This window comes from Oncorhynchus gorbuscha, linkage group LG19 (genome assembly GCF_021184085.1).
Source record: "Oncorhynchus gorbuscha isolate QuinsamMale2020 ecotype Even-year linkage group LG19, OgorEven_v1.0, whole genome shotgun sequence".
NCBI classification, from domain to species: domain Eukaryota; kingdom Metazoa; phylum Chordata; class Actinopteri; order Salmoniformes; family Salmonidae; genus Oncorhynchus; species Oncorhynchus gorbuscha.
In genome coordinates, this window is record NC_060191.1 from 37,841,236 (window position 1) to 37,861,252 (window position 20,017).

At 43.2% G+C, this 20,017-nt stretch overlaps 2 protein-coding genes across 2 annotated transcripts; both read right to left on the reverse strand.

Moving 5' to 3' along the window:
* Positions 1-2,495: 2,495 nt before the first annotated feature.
* Positions 2,496-8,867, reverse strand: LOC124006530 (potassium channel subfamily K member 6-like). The gene is made up of 3 exons (XM_046316599.1): positions 8,349-8,867; positions 5,532-5,927; positions 2,496-3,709 (listed from the first exon to the last, which is right to left on the reverse strand). Exons 1-3 carry the CDS (start codon positions 8,662-8,664, stop codon positions 3,477-3,479), a joined length of 945 nt encoding a protein of 314 aa, XP_046172555.1. The 5' UTR covers positions 8,665-8,867; the 3' UTR covers positions 2,496-3,476.
* A 1,702-nt stretch (positions 8,868-10,569) lies between these two features.
* LOC124006108 lies at positions 10,570-17,888 on the reverse strand. Its single transcript, XM_046315893.1, has 6 exons — positions 17,258-17,888; positions 14,163-16,615; positions 12,848-12,999; positions 12,556-12,680; positions 11,985-12,099; positions 10,570-11,652 (listed from the first exon to the last, which is right to left on the reverse strand). The coding sequence occupies exons 2-6, from the start codon at positions 16,366-16,368 to the stop codon at positions 11,527-11,529; spliced, it is 2,724 nt and encodes a 907-aa protein (XP_046171849.1). The 5' UTR covers positions 16,369-16,615; positions 17,258-17,888; the 3' UTR covers positions 10,570-11,526.
* Between the last annotated feature and the right edge of the window lie 2,129 nt (positions 17,889-20,017).

The following is a 20,017-nucleotide window of genomic DNA, read 5'->3' on the forward strand; positions in this document are numbered from 1 at the left end:
TTTTGGTTGTCAGGGAAAATGTATGTAGTAAAAAGTACAGTATTTTCTTTAGTAATGTAGTGAAGTAAAAGTAGTCAAAAATATAAATAGTAAAGTACAGTTACCCAAACTTCACATTTTAGTGTCCCCATCACAAGGTGCACCTGTGTAATGACCATGCTGTTTAATCAGCCTCCTGTTATGCCACACCTGTCAGGTTGATGGATTATTTTGGCAAAGGAGACATGCTCACTAACATGTATGGCCATTGCTGCTTCGTGTGATGTATTATTGTCTCTACCTTTTTGCTGTTGTCTGTGCCCAACAATGTTTGTATTATGTTTGTGTTGTATCATGTTGTGCTGCTACCGTGTTGTTTTCATGATGTGTTGCTACCATGCTGTGTTGTCATGTTCCTGCCATGCTGTTGTTGCCCTAGGTCTCTTTTTATCTAGTGTTGTGGTGTCTCTCTTGTCGTGATGTGTGTTTTGACCTACATTTTTATTTTTAATTCCTGCCCCCGTACCCGCAGGAGGCCGTTTTGCCTCTTGGTAGGCCGTCATTGTAAATAAGAATTTGTTCTTAACTGACTTGCCTAGTTAAATATATTGTAATGAAACAACAGGGAGAAGGTCTCAAACCCTCGACCTTCGAGCCCGAGGTCCGGCGCGCTATCGACTGTGCCGCAAAAGCATTTTCCGAGCTTATAAATCCAGGGACATTTGTTCACAAAATTTGAGAGAAATACACTTTTTGTGCATATAGGCTTTCGGCACCGCTAGGTTGCTATGCAGTAACCGCCCAGCAGAGTGACACTGGATTCATCAACCTAAATTATTTTCATCAATAGTGTAATAACTTAAACCAATCACTTATTTTATATTTTTTACAGATTTTTCTCTCCAATTTTGTGGTATCCAAACACCCAAACTCTCTGTCTTGTCTCATCGCTGCAACTCTCGTATGGACTCGGGAGAGGCGTGCATCGTCCCAAACACGACCCAACCAAGCCGCACTGCTTCTTGACACAATGCCCACTTAACCCGGAAGCCAGCCGCACATATGTGTGGCTGGCGACCGTGTCAGCGTGCACTGCGCCCGGCCCGCCACAGGAGTTGCTAGTGCGTGATGGGACAAGGATATCCCTGCCGGCCAAACCCTCCCTAACCCGGACGACGCTAGACCTTTCAGGTCAACCAGTACAAGAAACATTTTAATACAAAGTTGCATTCATGGCTCTATTTCACATACAGTGCATTCGGAAAGTTTTCAGACCCCTTGACTACTCCCACATTTTCTTACGTTACAGCCTTATTCTAAAATAAGTCTGTCCTTAAGCCACTCCCGCATTGTCTTGGCTGTAGGGTTAGGTTCGTTGTCCTGTTGGAAGGTGAACCTTTGCCCCAGTCTGAGGTGCTGAGCGCTCTGGAGCAGGTTTCATCAAGGATCTCTCTATACTTTGCTCTGTTCCTCTTTCCCCTCGATCCTGACTAGTCTCTCAGTCCCTTCCGCTGAACAACATCCCCACAGCATGCTGCCACCACCATGCTTCACCGTAGGGATGGTACCAGGTTTCCTCCACACGTGATGCTTGGCATTCAGGCCAAAGAGTTCATTCTTGGTTTCATCAGATAAGAGCATCTTTTTTCTCATGGTCTGTGTCCTTTAGGTGCCTTTTGGCAAACTCCAAGCGGGCTGTCATGTGCCTTTTCCTGTGCAGTGGCTTCTATCTGGCCACTCTACCATAAAGGCCTGATTGGTGGAGTGCTGCAGGGATGGTTGTTTTTCTGGAAGGTTCTCCCATCGTCATCCAAGGAACTCTGGAGCTCTGTCAGAGTGACCATTGGGTCCTTGGTCACCGCCCTGACCAACGCCCTTCTCACCCAATTGCTCAGTTTTGCCGGGCAGCCAGCTCTAGGAAGAGTCTTGGTGGTTTCAAACTTCTTCCATTTTAGAATGATGGAGGCCACTGTGTTCTTGGAGACCTTCAATGCTGCAGACATTTTTTGGTACCCTTCCCCAGATCTGTGCCGACAGGATGCACCCGAGTGAAATAAGGTCATTTTGTTTTTTTATTTGAATACATTTGCACAAATTCCTAAACCTGTTTTTGCTTTGTCATTGTGGGGTATTGTGTGTAGATTCATGAGGAAAGGGGTCTGAATACTTTCCGAATGCCCTGTATGTTTAGGTCATGTGGAGATATTACAGATAACAGTCCCAAACTGTAATGAAAATGCCACGATCTCCCCATTTATGTCTGCTGGGAAAAATGAGTTTGGGCCCTCCAACATTAGTCCACTGGTTTAATGAACTGGACAATTACGTTACCTTAGTAATATCAAATAAGGTTTCAGGAATGTGGTGTTTTGTCCACTATTACTGAAGCATGACACTTGATATACACGAGACGAGTGAATTTAGTTATTACATTGTGTTATTACATTGGTTAAAATTATTACATTCATTAAAAAAGTGACCCACTTAATTTTGTAATAATCAACACAATGTAATAATTACATTATGCACAAACATTTAACAATTTATTACATTATCAGCATTTATAACAAATGCAAAAGTTATTACATTAGCAGCCATTACATTATTGGCAGATATTACATTGTCATTTGCTACTACGTACATTGTTCAGGATTAGCATGTAGGAAGTTTGTCAATCTGTCACATAGCTTTCACAATGACACTTCCTAACATTGAACAAATGACAACTACACATTAGAACACATATACTTGGTTTTTATTTTCAATCCTTTTGTTCCCTAAATTTGCTATCCTTCAGATGATATCCTTGTCTTTAAAAAAAAATTAAACACATGACCATGTCACACCACAGGCAAAAACAAAGCCGGGAAAAGCCCACACTAGTCCTAGGAATATTATCCATCATATGACTCAAGACAAAGTCTCAAGCAATGGCTTTTTCACATAGTTACTAGGGAGGGGCAACAAACTCCTTCAAAAGATGGGCACTATAAGGAGTTTGTTTAGTTTTGAAATATCAGATATTTAAGGAGTTTGTTTAGTTTTGAAATATCAGATATTTCTGTATGACCTTTGATCAACCCTGACCTAAAAACCACAAAAGGGTACATGAAAATATCAGTATATGATACTTAAATATTTTTTGGTCTGAAACCAAAAAAAAGTGATAAATAATCAGAATCAGTCCCAACCAGAAGTGTTCTCTGTAGGTTATGGAATAACAACCTTTTCCCTCCTTGACGAACAACCCTCGCCAAGTGTCAACTGGGTGCACTGGTGCAGCTGTAGAGTTTGTTTCTCTTTGGTTTAGTTGCGCTGTCATAGCAGGAAGGTCTGACCTGACCCATGAGTTGCCTCACAGTGGTAAATATAGTCTTTGGTGCCTATATAGTGTCAGGTTTTAAACTCATCCCTGTGTTGCTGTAAAACAGTGACTGTAGTTTAAACTGTTTGACCTGACTGATGTAAAAGAGAACGGGCCAGAGTGGAGTGAGTCCTTATCGGTTGATGGTGTTATAGGAGGTCTGGGAGGCCGGATCCAGGGGCTTGGCCGAGTCCTCCGCCTCATGCTGGTCCTCGTGGCCGGCCTCGATGATGGGCTCCTTGTCCTCCTCTATATCCTCATCACAGTGGGGGAGCTGGAAGAAAGAAGTCAGGCCATGCAGGTCGGCCATCCGGTGGAAGGCACGCAGGACCAGGTACATCATCATCAGCCCTACAAACAGGTACACTGCAGAGGACAGAGACCGCAACATTAATTCAACATCAGCAAGTATACGCTGTGGGAAGAAGTATTATACATGGACACAGTCACTTGTATCACAAAGCGCAAATTCACCACACTCGTGTGCTCGAGATGTATTCATGCTGGACAAGAAGAAAACCACAAGGGGGCCCTCTTCAGACTTCTACAACAGGCTTCCTCACGATACAGTTATGCTTATATGCCATATCATGGTTCATTTGTTTCAACAGTTGTTTCACTGCAGCTCAGTAAGCAGAGTAGACTTACACCTCCCTTGTGACTTAAATTCTGTCATGCCATGTGAGGTATTTTGAGACAGGAAAAGTATATTACGACATGAGCAAAACAACCTATTTTCCCAGGAGTTGAAACTTTAATGAGAATTACACCCACAATTTTAGCAATTGTCTGAGAATGGTGCTGGACAATATGACATAAAAATAAGAAGAAAAAAAGGGTAAAGTGTGATGAACAAGCTTTAAATAAAAGTTCAAATCCAGGTCATGTGACATGATCAACCAAAACACAGGGCCCTAAAACAAGGTTTTGAGACAATGCCACAGAGTACAACAAACACCACTTGGCTCTAAACAGTGAGGTTATTTTGAGAGAGAATTTAAAAAAAGGGTAATTCCAGTAATTCAACTATACCATAACTAAGAGCATAACTCTGACAAATGTCATGAGACAATATGAAATCCTTCCAAGTACAAGTTGGGTAGATGGTATGGTATCCTAGACTCCCTACTGCAACATGCCCTTAAGGAGGAGAGCAATTTCACCACACATTGCACTCTTCCCAAAACAAGAAGCCCAATTCAAATTCACCCATCCAGTATACCAACCAAATCACAGACATTGTGGGATACATGGAGGGGGCAGTGGAGCGACACTTTAGTTTCCTCCTGAAAACCACAAGGGGGTGTCCTCAGACTTCTACAAATGTACTCAAACGATAAACCGTACTGCATATTTTCAGTGTCAGAATTACATGTCTAGGGTCAGTATCAGAATTACATGTCTAGGGTCAATACAGGGATAAGGAGTGCATACATGTTCTTTCATCGGCTGAACCATGTTAAATCGGGAGACTCATGCAGTCTCAGCATTCCGACTAATATCTCCTGACATTTGGCCCACAAATGTTGGCTCAGGACATTTAGCACAATGAAGGGTGTCCTGTCCTCTCATCTTCAAATTATGATTATTTCAAATATATCTTACATAAGCACATTTAAAAACTCAAACAAAACAGCATTTACTAGTTCTTAAAATTGCTTCCTTGGACGTTATAGATCCTTTTGACCGGAGTGCACTACTTGAGAGGAGGAGGAGCACTCCGGAAGCGCCAGTTCTCACATCCGAGGTGTGAAAGTTCCTGCGGTTTCACAGAGACACAACACCATTTTCCACCAGAGGGCCTAGCTATCTCAGTGCTGGACAAGATGTCACATTCTGGCTTCCCTAATGTGAGGTGGTGTTGGGGCCGAGCGTCTCCCACTTCACTCAAGTGTCTGCACGCGCTCAAAATTGTCAAGTCCACTTATTCCTATGCACATCCCTCTGTTTAAAACATTGATGCAAACTCCACCCAATCGTTCAGTCACTGTTCACACTGTTATTGCCTTGTTTCCTATTCAAAAAAGGGGAAAAACAATTCTAACTCGAAATCATGAACACCAATATTTAATTTGAGTGGGTAATGAGTATCACGGATTTTATATGACATTAGTCTGAGCTGTGTCATGAGCCATGTCAGGGTGCCTTGCCCTGTTATCAAATACACTCAGATTAGTTCATGACTCACCCATCACAGAGATCTTGTACAGCGACCTGAAATTCTGTCCGGGCTTCTCACCGGGCACGTAGTCGCCCAGGCCGATGGTACACAGCGTGATGAAGCAGAAGTATATGGCGTCCAGGAAGGACCAGGTGTCCTCGATGTAGCTGAACACCACGGCGGGTACCACAAAGAAGCCCAGCACCACCACCAGCAGCAGGATGGCGAAGTGGATGGCAGTGGCGGCGAGAGGTTCCAGGCCGATCTTCTGGCGGCACATGCTGATGGGTCCGTAGGTCACCAGGTGCATGAGCCTCTGGACGCAGGCGGTGAGCACCAGCATGGTGAAGGGCACTCCCAGCAGGGCATAGAAGATGGAGAAGGCTTTGCCTGTGTCCGACAGGGGTGTAGTGTGCCCATATCCTGGGGAGGGTGGAGAGAAAGTATGAGAGAAAAAGAGACAGAGCGCAAGTTTAGAGCTAAGAAATTATTAGGATCCCATACAAGCAAACACACTACAATAGCAGATAACATGCTGTTGCCAGAGGTTAGTGTACTGTGCCATTTAGAAAAATTAAAGTTGTGATGGAACAAGTCGGTTATCATTGAACAAAATGAAAGTCAAAACAATCCACTGTAACTACGCCACTCAGGAACATTCAATGTTGTCTTGGTAAGCAAATCCCATCTATTTTGACTCGTTTGCAGCCGCTATAGTATATATATTTTTTAAAGGCAGTTGACAACCGCTATGGGCTCTAAAGGGCTAACCAACAATTTAAACATTTGCCTTGCATAATCCCCTAGACGCAGTCGCACCGTTAAAAAACAAACTAAATTGTCACAAGAAACTAGCTCCCTGGTATACAGAAAATACGAAAGGAAAGGAAATGGCGCTCCACTAAATTGAAAGTCTTCCAACTAGCTAGGAAAGTACTGTGCAATATCGAAAATCCCTCACTGCTGCTCCATCACCCTATTTTTGATACGGTTGAAAAGCTAACTAAAGAGCAGCATTCCTTCCCCAAGTGAGGATTGCCTTCACTTCAGCAGTGATGAATTCATGAACTTCTTAGAGGAAAACATCCTGATCATTAGAAAACAAATTAGACTCCTCTTTGTATTTGCGTATTTCTCCAAAACTCAGTTGTCCCGAGTCTGCACAGAACAGCCAGGACCTCAGATCAATTTAATCCTGTGTCATTTTGACACATTCACAAAAATAGCCATGACCTCTAAACCTTATTCCAACTAAACTACTGAAAGAGCTACTTCCTGTGCTTGGCCCTCCTATGTTGAACATAATAAAACGGCTCCCTAGCCTCCAGATGTATACCAAGCTCACTAAAAGTGGCAGTAATAATGCCTCTCCTGAAAAAGCCAAACCTTTAACCCCAAATAATATATATAAAAAAGTACAAAATAAATTTGACTTTATCAAATCTCTCATTCCTCTAAAAATGTTTTGAAAAATCTGTTGCTCGGCAACTAACTGCCTTCCTGAAGAAATAATTCATAAGAAACCATCCAGTCTGGTTTTTTCTAATGGCCACAGACCATTAGAAGGCTCTGAGTCTGTCCTTGTGCACCGAGATCTTTATGCTGTTTTTGACACCATTGATCACCACATTCTTCTGGAAAGATTTGAAACCCTAATTGGTCTACATGGACAGGTTCTTGCCTGGTTTAGATCTTATCTGTTGGAATGACATCAGTTTGTCTCTGGATGGTTTGTCCACTGGCAAATCAATGGTAAGTTTTGGTGTTCCTCAAGGTTCCATTATATGACCACTACTGTTTTCACTACACACACCACACAGAGAGAGTATATCAAGCATTAGGAACACCTTCCTAATATTGAGTTGCACCCCAACCCCTTGCCCTCAGAACAGCCTCAATCTGTCAGGAATGGACTCTACAAGGTGTCAAGTGTTTCACAGGGATGCTGGCCCATGTTGACTCCAATGCTTCCCACAGTTGTGTCAAATTGGCTGGATGTCCTTTGGGTGGTGGACCATTCCATTCTTGATACACAGGAAACTTGAGTGCGAAAAACCCAGCAGCGTTGCAGTTATTGACACAAACCGGTGCGCCTGGCACCTACTACCATACCCAGTTCAAAGGCACTTAAATTTGAACTCATAATGAGAGGCTGCAGTTGCTCATGGGTCTGCTTACCAACATTTTCTTTATTTTAGAGTTAATTTCCTGCAATTATACACATTTAGTCATTGCATGAAGCTAAATGTTTGCAGTTTAACGATATCTGAGTGAGAAAACCAATGGGGGACCTCGCTAGGTAATTCAACCATGATAACAATATTAGATTGCTGGCCGCTAAACTAAGTTAGGAATCTAAAAAAAATGTTAGCTGACATGGGCTAATTGACTGACTATCAGTGATTGACAGAGTAAAACTCCTGAATTCGAAATTGCACCTTGTGTAGTCAGTCTACTAATCTAGATTGCAACGGTAAATTGAGACCCTGACTGAGTCAGTGGAAATGGATCGGAGGGCTTTCAAAAGGAGGACCACCAGTTACCCATCCCTGCTTTAACGCCTTTAAAGCACTGACACTGGGGCATTTACCTGAAAAAAAAATCACATGGGCCCATTGATGCGTGGCATGTTTTGGTCACGGAGTACAAAAGAAATGCCCAGTTACAACTGTAATTGTAATCTGTAACCAATCAGTGTTTCCTTGAGTTTCTTGCAATATTAGCACTTAAATTATTTAGAAATGTCTATATGGATTCGTCTTATGCAAACCAGCCGAAACAAAACGAAAACGACGTAGGCCTAACAAAGACAAGTGACGTTAACGTTATAGGCTATTTACTTACCGACTGTCGTTACTAAAGTGTTGGCGAAGAACAAAGAGGAAGCCAAGTCCCAATTAGAACTCGCAGAAGAATTCGGAAGGATAGAAATCCCATACTTATTGGCTTGTAAAACTCTCTCCAAAAAGTTTTCAAGTGATGTTGCATTGACGCAACTTTGGTTGAGAAACTCTTCTTTCAGGACTTGTATGTCTCTTTTAAGTTTGTCCTCCACCGGCCGTTCGATGGTGGAGAAAACGAACGCGCCGAACAACAGATAAGAAACATAGAACAGTATAAAACCTGAAAGCAGTATCCAAGATTTGTACCCCGAAGACATTTCCTCTATATTTATGCGTTCAATGTCATCCGCCAAAACTGTGACTTTGTAGCCTACTTCCCTGACTCGGTCTGCTCAAGTTTAAAGTGTCAGCAGTCCTCCAACCCACTGTTACAATTTTGACAAGGATGTGTTCAAACGCCTAGAACTCTGCAAATAAACATGTTGAGAATACACTGCTCCCTACTGTTCCTCATGATAACAGCATGTTCGTAGTCTTTTACGTTCTATTTCTATCTGCAATCATGTGGATGTTTCAATCACCTGAATAAACCCCAGAACATAGTCCAAGAGCTGAACCAGAAACAGTTAGGTGAGCTACAACACATTTCCTTTTCATGACCCTTTTCTCTTTGGTGTTTACAAGACTGGATAAGGAAAATATAGGGGAAAGGCTCAAACAATCCCTAGTTGAAACTATAAACTAAATGATCCAGTCAGTCTCAGATCTGTGAACACCAAAGTGAAGACCTATGGGACGGGCCAAAAAGCAACTAAGAGTGTACTGCCTCGCTCTCCTAGTTTACATTTACATTTAAGTCATTTAGCAGACGCTCTTATCCAGAGCGACTTACAAATTGGTGCATTCACCTTAAGACATCCAGTGGAACAGTCACTTTACAATAGTGCATCTAAATCTTAAGGGGGGTGAGAGGGATTACTTATCCTATCCTAGGTATTCCTTAAAGAGGAAGCCATATGTCCATAATGGCTTCATATAGTTGTTATTGCAGACAGAGATTGTTTCGCCTTGAGCTTGTACTTTTACGTACAACTAATACACGTGATTAGGGGAGCCATCCTATCACATGCTGCAGCTGAAGAAAATAGCAACACCAGGATATGTTTTTCTTCTTGCCAACCTTGCACTGAACTATACCAGGGCAATGTGCACAGTGGCGCATTAGGCAAACAAACTGTTGACTTTATTTGATAGCTTGCCAAAAGGTAATCTAAGGCCACTTGCATATTTTCACTTTAGCACAATCAATGCCACAATATCTGGTGAAAATAGATCATCTGACTCAGCAACTTCCTATTAACCAATTCAGCACGACTAACAGCCCCAGATTACCGCATTAGGTGCCCTGGGGCACCTATGTTTTGTTTTTTAGGAAAACAGCGAACTTCCTGCATTTCAACACAAACAACTGTTTTATAATGCTATTCTACATTTCATCGTGAGGCTGAGAGGTACTTTTGCAGTATTAAAGCTATTTACCTGTTTTTCTACATATTGTGCCATGGGAAAAAGAGAAGAATGTGCTGTTTTACAGCTCATCTCGTGCTATTCTTCACATTTTGCCATGAAGCTAAGGGAACATTGTGCAGTTTTAAAGCAAATTTCCTCGAGGTCATGGGCCCCAGGTCACCTGTCCTGCGTGACTGATCGGTGATCCGGCCCTGGCCACAGATCAAAATCTTGTACATGACCTCTTTTTTGGGCCCCTCACCTGTCATCATCATACATGAGAGACGTCACAAATTTGCCATTCTGGTAGGGCGCATTCTTGGCCACAAGGTTAGAGTGGGTAAAGAACTGAGAACAGCATTGCTCTGTCAGTTTTCCTCATTAGCAGTCTTAGGTAATGACTTGAAGGTGTTGCACAGTCTTGACAGTGGTTACAGCTGATTGTGTGCTAATTCAAAGTATGTCACTTGTACGTGTTGATTTGCCGGTGTGGTTGCCTTTTGACCCATGAAACTTTTTTGTAGCGGCCATAGACCATTCTTATTGACTGACATGTGTAGCCCGTAGAGTACTATTTTCTCCCCTTTCTTTTGTTGTTTGCTGTTTTGGTTTATAGTGAGTATTGCATCAAACACCCAAATAAGATGACTGTTTAGGTACTTCAAAAACTATACAGTATATCATAACATTAGCAAAAGCTTTTGAGGATGGAAAACAGTAATCAACGTATCATTTTATTACATCAATTAACAAGTTGACTATCTAGTTTTATCAATTTGAACAACTCAGAAAATCTGTATTTTTCTTGAGGAATACATATTATGTACAAATGACAAACATTCACTACATTTTCTGTAGGCCTACTGAGTTGCCCTGGGTTACCCACAAACAACAATCAAGAGAGAAACAAATAGAATCTAAATAGGACTTGACTGCTTTTTGTGATCTAAAACAAACGTGTACTGGTAAAGTAACACATTTTCTCTTTGCCAGCACAAAACGACTGTATTCTGACAGCCAGAAACACCCCCAATTTAAAGGATATCATTTCAGAAAACATGGTCATTATTTACTATGATAATAAGAAATGGAGCTGTGATCAATGTGAGCTCCAATGTTGGCTAAACCTACAGTATATTCTGCTCCAGAGTTGTCACCGGCACATTTGGGCCAGATCACGTGACAGGAGAGGATAGTGTGTGTTTGTTGTTTGTGTCCATGTCAGTGTGTGTGTGAGAAAGAGGGTGGGAGTGAACAAAGGAGGGGGGGTATAGACATCCACTTCTCCGGGCAAACACTAATTACTTTAACATTTCCTATAGTCCATAAGAATAAGATTTATAAGAATGTTAAACATTTGCATGTATTTTAAAAATATCTGTGAGACAAAAATTACAATTAGTGCTTAATTTGATCAAATTTGTCACAGGTATGCATCGGTGATCTAACTCCAGCGAAGGCAAAGCAAAACAGGGCATTGTTAAGGATCACCATATAGTCAGGTGGTCCAGTCGGCCCAAGGAGAGCATCCTCCGAGTTCTGAATCTTGTGAAATGTTTAGTTATTTCTCCCCATGGAGATGAAGACTGTGTCCCATTAGTGGTTTGGCATGGACATGCATGAAAAAGGCTAAATGTGTTGTTGAAGGTCAGGGAAAGTGGACATTTTGGTTATTCCATGATGTTCTTGTTGACATACGATAAACGTCTCTTCCCACAGGCCTGTGCATGCTGACTGGACGAGGAGAGGCCAAGAGAGGGACTGTAGTTGGCTGCTCTGTGCCCAGTCATATTTTCCTGCAGAGGTGAATAAATGACAACTCTTCTAAATTGACATAAACTTAACATGAACTGTAGTCAGTTGTTATCTGAGTGCCAGTGCAGAGAACAGTCAAATGACTATGTCATACTATGATGCATGACCCATTATACATTCTATGATTATAGGCACTTCAGTTTGGTTTAACATGCTTGTAGCATTTGTCATGGTGATAGAGCCTGATGTCAAAAAATGTATAATAACATAAGATAAGGCTGTATCATTTCAGCCTCATAATATGAAACAGAGTAGAGGCCTGTTATTACTTTTAACAGCCCATTACACGAGCATTACAGATGTAAATACTCACCGTGTTACACTGGCCCAAATGTAGCGACTGTAGAAGAGGTTCACGGGAAACAGCATTTGCCCTCTTACATTTCAAGCCAAACATCTTGTTCAAGTCATGGAACCCATCGAGTAAGCTACAAGACAAAAACGCAGATATGCAAATTAATGGCAGAAGTAAGCACGACAGTTATGAATATCACCGCAGCCTATTAAATAGTTGTGAAACTGAATCTTTCACTAAACCAATACTGATTCAGTGCGTGAAATATTGTCTAATATGCGGCTTATCTCTGGTCATGGGTTCAAACTGTCGAGCAATTGTTCGGTGGTGGTGACATTTCAGGCTATCTCTGGCGCCATCTTGAAGGTCATATAATTTCTTCCACTAGATGGCAATATATAACAACTATGTCCAGAACGTTCCTTATCGTTCCAATTTCAGGAATTATAAAACTGTCTAGATTATGCTTCTAACTGATTTAAAATCCGACCTGAAAGGAAATAGAAGTAGGGTTTTAGGATCAAACTTCCAAATCATTCCCTGAGCTGGATTTGAATAAAATATCATTATGGTTCCTTGACCCACTTACCCATGATCTTCTGCAAGGCTTTCGTGATCCAAGACGCCTCTGAGGAGCTGGCTGAGTGTGGGAACAGCATCACGATCATACAGGGGAGTAGACAGTGTCGGGAAGGCCTCCACAAACACTTTGTTCTGAAAGATGGAAACCATGGAAAATGAAGAACAAATGTGTATGTCTATCATTTCCAGTCAGTCCCATGGACCATGTACTCCTGGAGATTACAGGAATATTGCAATAAATTGACTCCTTGTCTTTTGTAGTCACTTCGGAGGAAAGATGGAGAGATTTAAAGGCCTACCACATTTTGCGTGGCAGAGAATCTGCCCCTCGTCTCCTCCACAGCATTTGTGGGCCACCACTGTTCTCTTGTGTCTTGCCCTTCTCCCGCTGTATCCTTTGGGAAGGCTGTCCAGGCATCCTCTGATTGTTGGAATGAGCTGTCTGTCCAACCTGAGGTCCAATGGGTAGACTCATTGGTGATGGAATGGTTTTCAAGTGCAGCATGGAAGGCATCAGACATGAATCATTACGACACTAGCTAGATTCTATTGATTCTATATGATCTGTATGCCTTGCACTGAGTCGACCTCAAAGTGCAGGGACCTGGTGTATGCTCCAAATAGGCGGCTATTTTGCATGCTGTCCTCATTCAAATGGCCTGAATGGGCAACGAATAAAATTGTGTTTTTTTTGGTAGTTGACCAGTTTTTTTCTTTACCTTATATAATCTGACAACTATTTTTGTAACTTTGATTTATACACTTGGTTAAATGTCACTGCCATTGCTTTAACTGACATATGACATAATCATGACAACAACAATGATTCGACCTGTGTTATTACCATTAGACACTAATGATGGGGAGTTTTGTCTTTGCATGATGTTGGAGGTTACATGGGGATGGATGTTGGGATGGATGTCACCCTGCATGGTCTCTCCCAATCACGGCGGAGCTGCCTGCCTGGGTCTCTGTCTCTTTAAACACGGAACCCCATGTCCTGAGGCTCACACGCCTTACATCCCAAAGCAGAGAGCACTAGCACTACCTTCACATGAGTTTGGGAGAGGAGAGGGCCCTCAAGAATCCAGGTCAGACCAGAATAACTGATTATTTATTTTATTTCAACTTTATTTAACTAGGCAAGTTAGTTAAGAACAAATTCTTATTTACAATGGCGGCCTACCCCAGCCAAACCCGGACGACGCTGGGCCAATTATGCGCCGCCCTATGTGACTCTCAATCACGGCCGGTTGTGACACAGCCTGGAATCAAACCAGGGTCTGTAGTGACGCCTCTAGCACTGAGACGCAGTGCCTTAGACCGCTGCGCCACTCGGGCGTTGGGAGCAACGTGTCTACATGCCCTGGCTGCTGCTTGGTGCAAACCACAACAAAGAGAGTTACCGCTACTGTTCACGTCAGAGCTTCTTGTCTTTGTGGTTTTCAAAAGCCTTTTCATGTTCTGCTGTTACTGCTGCCTCTGTCACATTTGCATAATCTAACTGGAGGATGTGATAGTCATAAGAAGTTTCTGTTATGCGTGTGTCGTGTCTGGATGTCTTTAAAAAGAGCTCCTGTCACATTTCTGAGGTGCCGTAGGCTGGGGACTTACCAACACTCGCACTTTTCCCAGAAGGCACTAGGGGTGATGCAGTGAAGCTGTCGTCCCAGGGCAGCTGCTCCTCTGCCTGCATGAAAAGCCCAAAGTCATCCTCCCCCTCTGGCCCCACATCCAGGAACCCCCTGTTGGAGGCCACCTTGCTCTCGTCCGGGCCCCTCTTCCACTCCTGCTCCCCTGGGCTCCGTAGCAGAGGCACCAGAGCCCCACCTCCAGCGTCTGCCTGCCCCTCATTCGGAGCAGGGAGGCTTGTTGCCATGGCTCTTGAGGAGGCCAGATTAGGTGGCGAGTGTGTGACAGAGGTAGCAGGGCCAGCAACAGCAGAGCCTTGTAAACGGGAATTAAACTGCCTAGTCCCTGCCTTCCTCCACCCTACTACGGCCTCTTCAGTTAGGTTAGCTGGTAAATCTGAAAAACACCTCGCTTCCATCCTACATGTCTCCTCGCACTCATGTTCCTCCGTTGCCCAGTGAGGCCCTCGCTCAGTTCTCTGGGATATGATGTCTCCCTTTACCAGCCTGGCCTCATCATCTGTGCTCCTGACCTCAGGCAGTATCTCTCGATGCTCCCCACAGAGCTCCCAAATGTCTGGTGCTGTTGACTGGATCCCCTCCTCCCCCCTCATCTCCTCTTCCTCACAGAGGCCATGTACAGATTCCTGTAAACCTTCGTTATCCACTGCCACAGGATCTTTTTCTTCTGGCTGACATTTCTCACAAAGCTTATTGTATTGACTATCTGATTTAGTTTCCTGATTTATCTGACCATAGCCAGTCTCATCAGGAGCAGTATAAATGCTGCCCTCTACTGGTCTGGGTGGTTGAGTGGAGCAGTCTTCGAGGCAGCTTCTCTCAGAGCAGCAGTGGCTCTCTGAAGTTTGACTCTCGATCCACCTGTTGGGCAGCTTCCCCTCAGCTATCTCCCCGGTTCCCCTTAGCCTCTCTGAATCACACTCTGCAGACTTGATATGATCCACAAACCCAATCGCAGCACCCACCATGCCATCAAAGTCTTCCACATGACTCATGATACCACTGGCCACATCGTTGCCTCCAGTATGTATGTCTTTATCCCATAGTTTGTCCTGGAAGTGCTCCTTGTTGAGAGAAGTTTCAGGATGCAGCCCCTCCTGTGCGCGTGGGCTGTCTGGCTTTCCCCGGTCCCCGACGTCACTGCTGCAGTTTTCTGGGTCAGCGTTGTCTGGAGGCAGGGAGGAGTCACAGGGCTTTGACCGGGTGAGACCAGTGCCATCCTGCACTTTCCCCTCCTCCTTCTCCTTAATCCCCTCCACACCGCAGCTCGAATGATCCTGCTCACATACAGAGGCAGCTCCCCTCTGACCCCCGCTGCTCCCCTGCCCTCCTCTCCGCCCGTGACACTGGGTGCAGGTCTTGGTCTGAGCGTGACTGCATTTGGGGCTTCTAGTACTCCCTCGGTCTTGTTTTCCACTCAGAGTGTCCTGACCAGCTTTGGGCAACTCCCCTTTGTCCCTGCTTTCCTGGCTCCCTTCCAGGGTATGCTCGCCAGCATTCTCCCTGTTCCGGAGTGTTCTCGCCTGGATGGAAACCACAGGCTTGCAGGATGTTCTCCACCTCTGGGCTGACCTCGATTTGACCTGGTATGACCCCAAGGCCCCTCCCATATCCTGCACCCCCATTTTCCCCACCATGGAGGAGTCCCTGACCCCTCCCACTTTATCCCTCAGCCAGCTACCCACCAGCGTGGAGGGGGACTGAGGGACCAGACTTTGAGTGCAGGGCCTTGGACTGCCTGTAGAGTAGAGGCACCTTCCACCCTCCGTCTTGAGGAACAGACAGCTTGTCTGAGTCTGACCACCTCCCTCAGAGGCCTTCAACGTGGCCACAGTCACCAGTGCCCCCAGGCCTGTCTGTCTGGGGTTGGAGGCATAGTTGGAGTCCAGCGGTAGCCCCAGACCATAACCCAGCCTGCCCCACTGTCCCACTGGGTAGACATCTGCAGGCCTGGGGCATGTTCCCTGGGACCTGGGGGGAGGTGCTGCCCTCCTGCGGTTCTTGGAGCACGCAGCCCAGGCCCGAAGGCCCTTGACTAAGGGCATGTCCCCAAGCTCCAAGCGTCTGGTGAAGGAAAGATTGCTTTTTTGGCACTTCTGCAGCACCTCCCTGGGGGAGCCAGACATCTCCAGGCATGGGTAGTTGTTGTTATTGTTCTGCTGGATCATTGTTGCAGCCTTCAGATTATTTAAGATAGTATAAATAAAATACTAGCCAATGTGGAATCTTCAAACGTCTATGCACCTTAACAAGGAGGCTTCAACGCATGAAGAATAGACACATCAAAGTAATGACGCGCTGTGTATTTCTGAGTAATATTCAGTGACAGTGCTGTCAACAGTGTTCTCCATCCAGATATGCAGCTTCTATCAATGGGTGTCAGGCATGTAAACCAATTTAGTTTACCTAAACAACCTAGAGGAGAAACAAACATTGATCAGATATATCATTGAAAACACGATACAACACCTCATTTCATTTTGGAAAGGATGTTACTGTACAAAGACTCTCGTAATCAAATAAAGCTACGAATCAATATCTGCTAGAGCCCACGAGAGACATTGAATGGCTGGCATTGTGTGAGAACCATGTATCGATCCTCTCACACAATCTTAACTACCCACTTTGATTGGTGTTTTGGGGCTCAATCAAATGTGAATTTGTTCGTATTTTATGTGCTCATGTTCATGTAAAATGTGTAGTTATAGTGGACATTATCATGATATATTATGAAGTGGAGGTTCTTGACCAAACAAAAAATGTAATTCATATAGGCCATTGTAAATAGGGTACAGTAGGCTGCTATATGGGTGATGCATGTATGATTAGCCCAGAAACAGTTGTAACAGACTATGCTGCGCAAACGGTCATTCCACATGCATCAATTGTTTCAAAGCCTACCAGTATGAATATTTAATAAGGAAGGTGCCTGTTCAGACAATAAAATTATCACCAGGGTACCCAAAACGGTCACAATATTTTTCGATTTTAAAGGACGCTGTTAAATAGCAATCACAGTTCAATATTGTCATCATCGTCCTTGCTTGCTTCTCTTACCATTTCATACTCGGATTCTCCGAGCAAGACGTTGCCAGACATCTAATTGCTGTTGGATGTTGTCTGCTTGACGTTAACCTTCATTTCATAATTGTCGTATTTGACTCGCGTCTGTCTGTAGGATCATTTTATGCGTCTCCCACGAACACGACTCCATGAGCATCGACCGACGAGGGTTTATTTAGGCTACTATACATACATTTAAAGGTGGAAAAGGTCCCCTATACCTGCATCGAAGTCAAAAGGCTGCTTTAAAAATACAATCATATTTTTCTGTGAGCCTCTTTGCTCATCTTATTCGAGCCAGTCAGCAGACGCATCCTTACCGCAGTAGCCTACAGTGCGTGCACCCAGCAACGAGAATGTCGGCGGCAAGCTACTTGCATCCCACTCACACGTAGCCTACGCAGCATCGCATCATCACTGTAGCCCACTCTTGAGGTATTCCGCGTCTCTTTCTGGTCGGAACTAATGCAGTATCATGAATAACTACAACCAGTTCGAGCAAGTCGCAAACTCGGAAATGTTCAACCAGTTAGCAAGTCGAAATGTCCGAGTTTCCTTGTTACGACTAGCACTTGAACGCGGCATAAAATCGAGGAGACACAATAGCGACACGTGATGATGGTTACGATTCCAGCCGAGACTAGACTTGAATATAATTGTACATAAGCACGTGATATTGCATTAGGATGTATGCCTATGCACTAATAACTAATGTAAGCCCTGGAAATAGTGTGATTGTGGAGCATGCTTGTTATGGCACATACTATTCACTGGTGTAAAGTACTAAAGTAAAAATACTTTCAACTATTACTAAAGTAGTTTTGGGGGGTATATGTACTTTAATATTTATATTTTTTGACAACTTTTACTTTTACTTCTACTTCACAACATTCCTAAAGAAAATAATGTACTTTTTACTCCATACACTTTCCCCGACACACAAAAGTACTTGCTACATTTTGAATGCTTAGCAGGACAGAAAAATGGTCAAATTCACACACTTATCAAGAGACCATCCCTGGTCTACCCTACTGCCTCTGATCTGACAGACTCACGAAACACAAATGCTTCATTTGTAAATTATGTCTGAGTGTTGGTGTGTGCCCCTGGCTATCCGTAAATTAAATAAAAACAAGGAAAGTGTACTGTCTGGTTTTCTTAATATAAGCATTTTGAAATTATTTACACTTTTACTTTTGATACTAATGTATATTTTTGCAATTACATTTACTTTTGATACTTAAGTAAATTTAAAACCAAATACTTAGACTTTTACTCAAGTAGTATTTTACTGGGTGACTTTGCTTTTGCTTGAGTCATTTTCTACTAAGGTATCTTAACTTTTACTCACGTATGACAATTGGGTACTTTTTTCACCACTGATGATATTAATTTAGGCCTAATATACAACACAAAACAGGGATTTGAAAATGATGTTTTGGGATAAGTAGGCCACTGAGTGTAAAAAAACATTATGACAGACTAACCAGATGAATCCAGGTGAACGCTATGATCCCTTATTGATATCACTTGTTAAATCAACTTAAATCAGAGTAGCTGAAGGGCAGGAGACAGGTTCAAGAAGGATTTTTGAGACATGGATTGTGTATGTGTGTGTTATGAATTTTATGAATAATGACTAAATGATGTATACATTTAACGTAGAACAATAACTAACAGAATTCTACCCTGTCTCTGTATAATGATAAATCATGTTTGTCCATAAGAAAGAGGGACTGTTAGCCGGCAAGGAACTGTGGCAGACAACTTGTGACCACTGTGAAACTGATAACAGGGAAGGAAGTCTCCCCACCTAGGGAGGGGAGAAACCTTGGGCTTGCAGTAGATTGTGTAACATGTTGCAGGATGTGCTAAGCAATGTATGAAGACTTGTAAACTATATTGTCATTGTCTTAGAGGAGGAGGGACAGTTATGATGAAATGAGAGGTATATAAACCAATGTACATGTAAGGATGGTCAGAGCTCTCGTAAATAAACGTTGCTGACTATTGTAGACTGGTCTCTGTCTGTTTCATTTCAACAAGAACCTTACCGATTCTTGGTAACAGACTGAGTAGTTTAATTGAAGTTCAGTTTATGAACATTGAGAACATAATTCTCTTAACAGTGTGCCATACAGAGGATGAATGGGCAAGACAAAATATTTAAGTGCCTTTGATATGGGGTATGGTAGTAGGTTAGGTTAGAGTCTTATTCTAAAATGTATTAAATTGTTTTTTCCCCTCATCAACTACACACAATTACCCACAATGACAAAGCAAAAAGTGTTTTTAGAAATGTTTGTTTATTTATTTTTTAAATGAAATATCACATTTATATAAGTATTCAGACCCTTTACTCAGTACTTTGTTGAAACACCTTTGGCAGCGATAACAGCCTCGAGACTTCTTGGGTATGACGCTACAAGCTTGGCACACCTGTATTTGGGAAGTTTCTTCCATTCTTCTATGCAGATCCTCTCAAGCTTTGTCAGGTTGGATGGGAAGCGTTGCTACACAGCTATTTTCAGTTATCTTCAGAGATTTTAGATCGGGTTCAAGTCCAGGCTCTTGCTGGGCCACTCAAGGACATTCAGAGACTTGTCCCAAAACCACCCCCGCGTTGTATTGGCTGTGTGCTTAGGGTTGTTGTCCTGTTGGAAGGTGAACATTTGCCCCAGTCTGAGGTCCTGAGCGCTCTGGAGCAGGTTTCCATCAAGGATCTCTCTGTACTTTGCTCCATTCATTTTTCCC

Bases quoted from the DNA above. Each gene is read 5' to 3' on its own strand.
- LOC124006530 (XM_046316599.1), bottom strand. From the start codon at position 8,664: ATGTCTTCGGGGTACAAATCTTGGATACTGCTTTCAGGTTTTATACTG. The intron at 5,928-8,348 runs GTAAGTAAATAG...CACCCTCCCCAG, and splicing joins CACTTTAGTAACGACAGTCG to GATATGGGCACACTACACCC. The intron at 3,710-5,531 runs GTGAGTCATGAA...TGTCCTCTGCAG, and splicing joins GTACAAGATCTCTGTGATGG to TGTACCTGTTTGTAGGGCTG.
- LOC124006108 (XM_046315893.1), bottom strand. From the start codon at position 16,368: ATGATCCAGCAGAACAATAACAACAACTACCCATGCCTGGAGATGTCT. The intron at 13,000-14,162 runs GTAAGTCCCCAG...ATTGGACCTCAG, and splicing joins TGGGAAAAGTGCGAGTGTTG to GTTGGACAGACAGCTCATTC. The intron at 12,100-12,555 runs GTAAGTGGGTCA...TTTGTCTTGTAG, and splicing joins AGCCTTGCAGAAGATCATGG to CTTACTCGATGGGTTCCATG.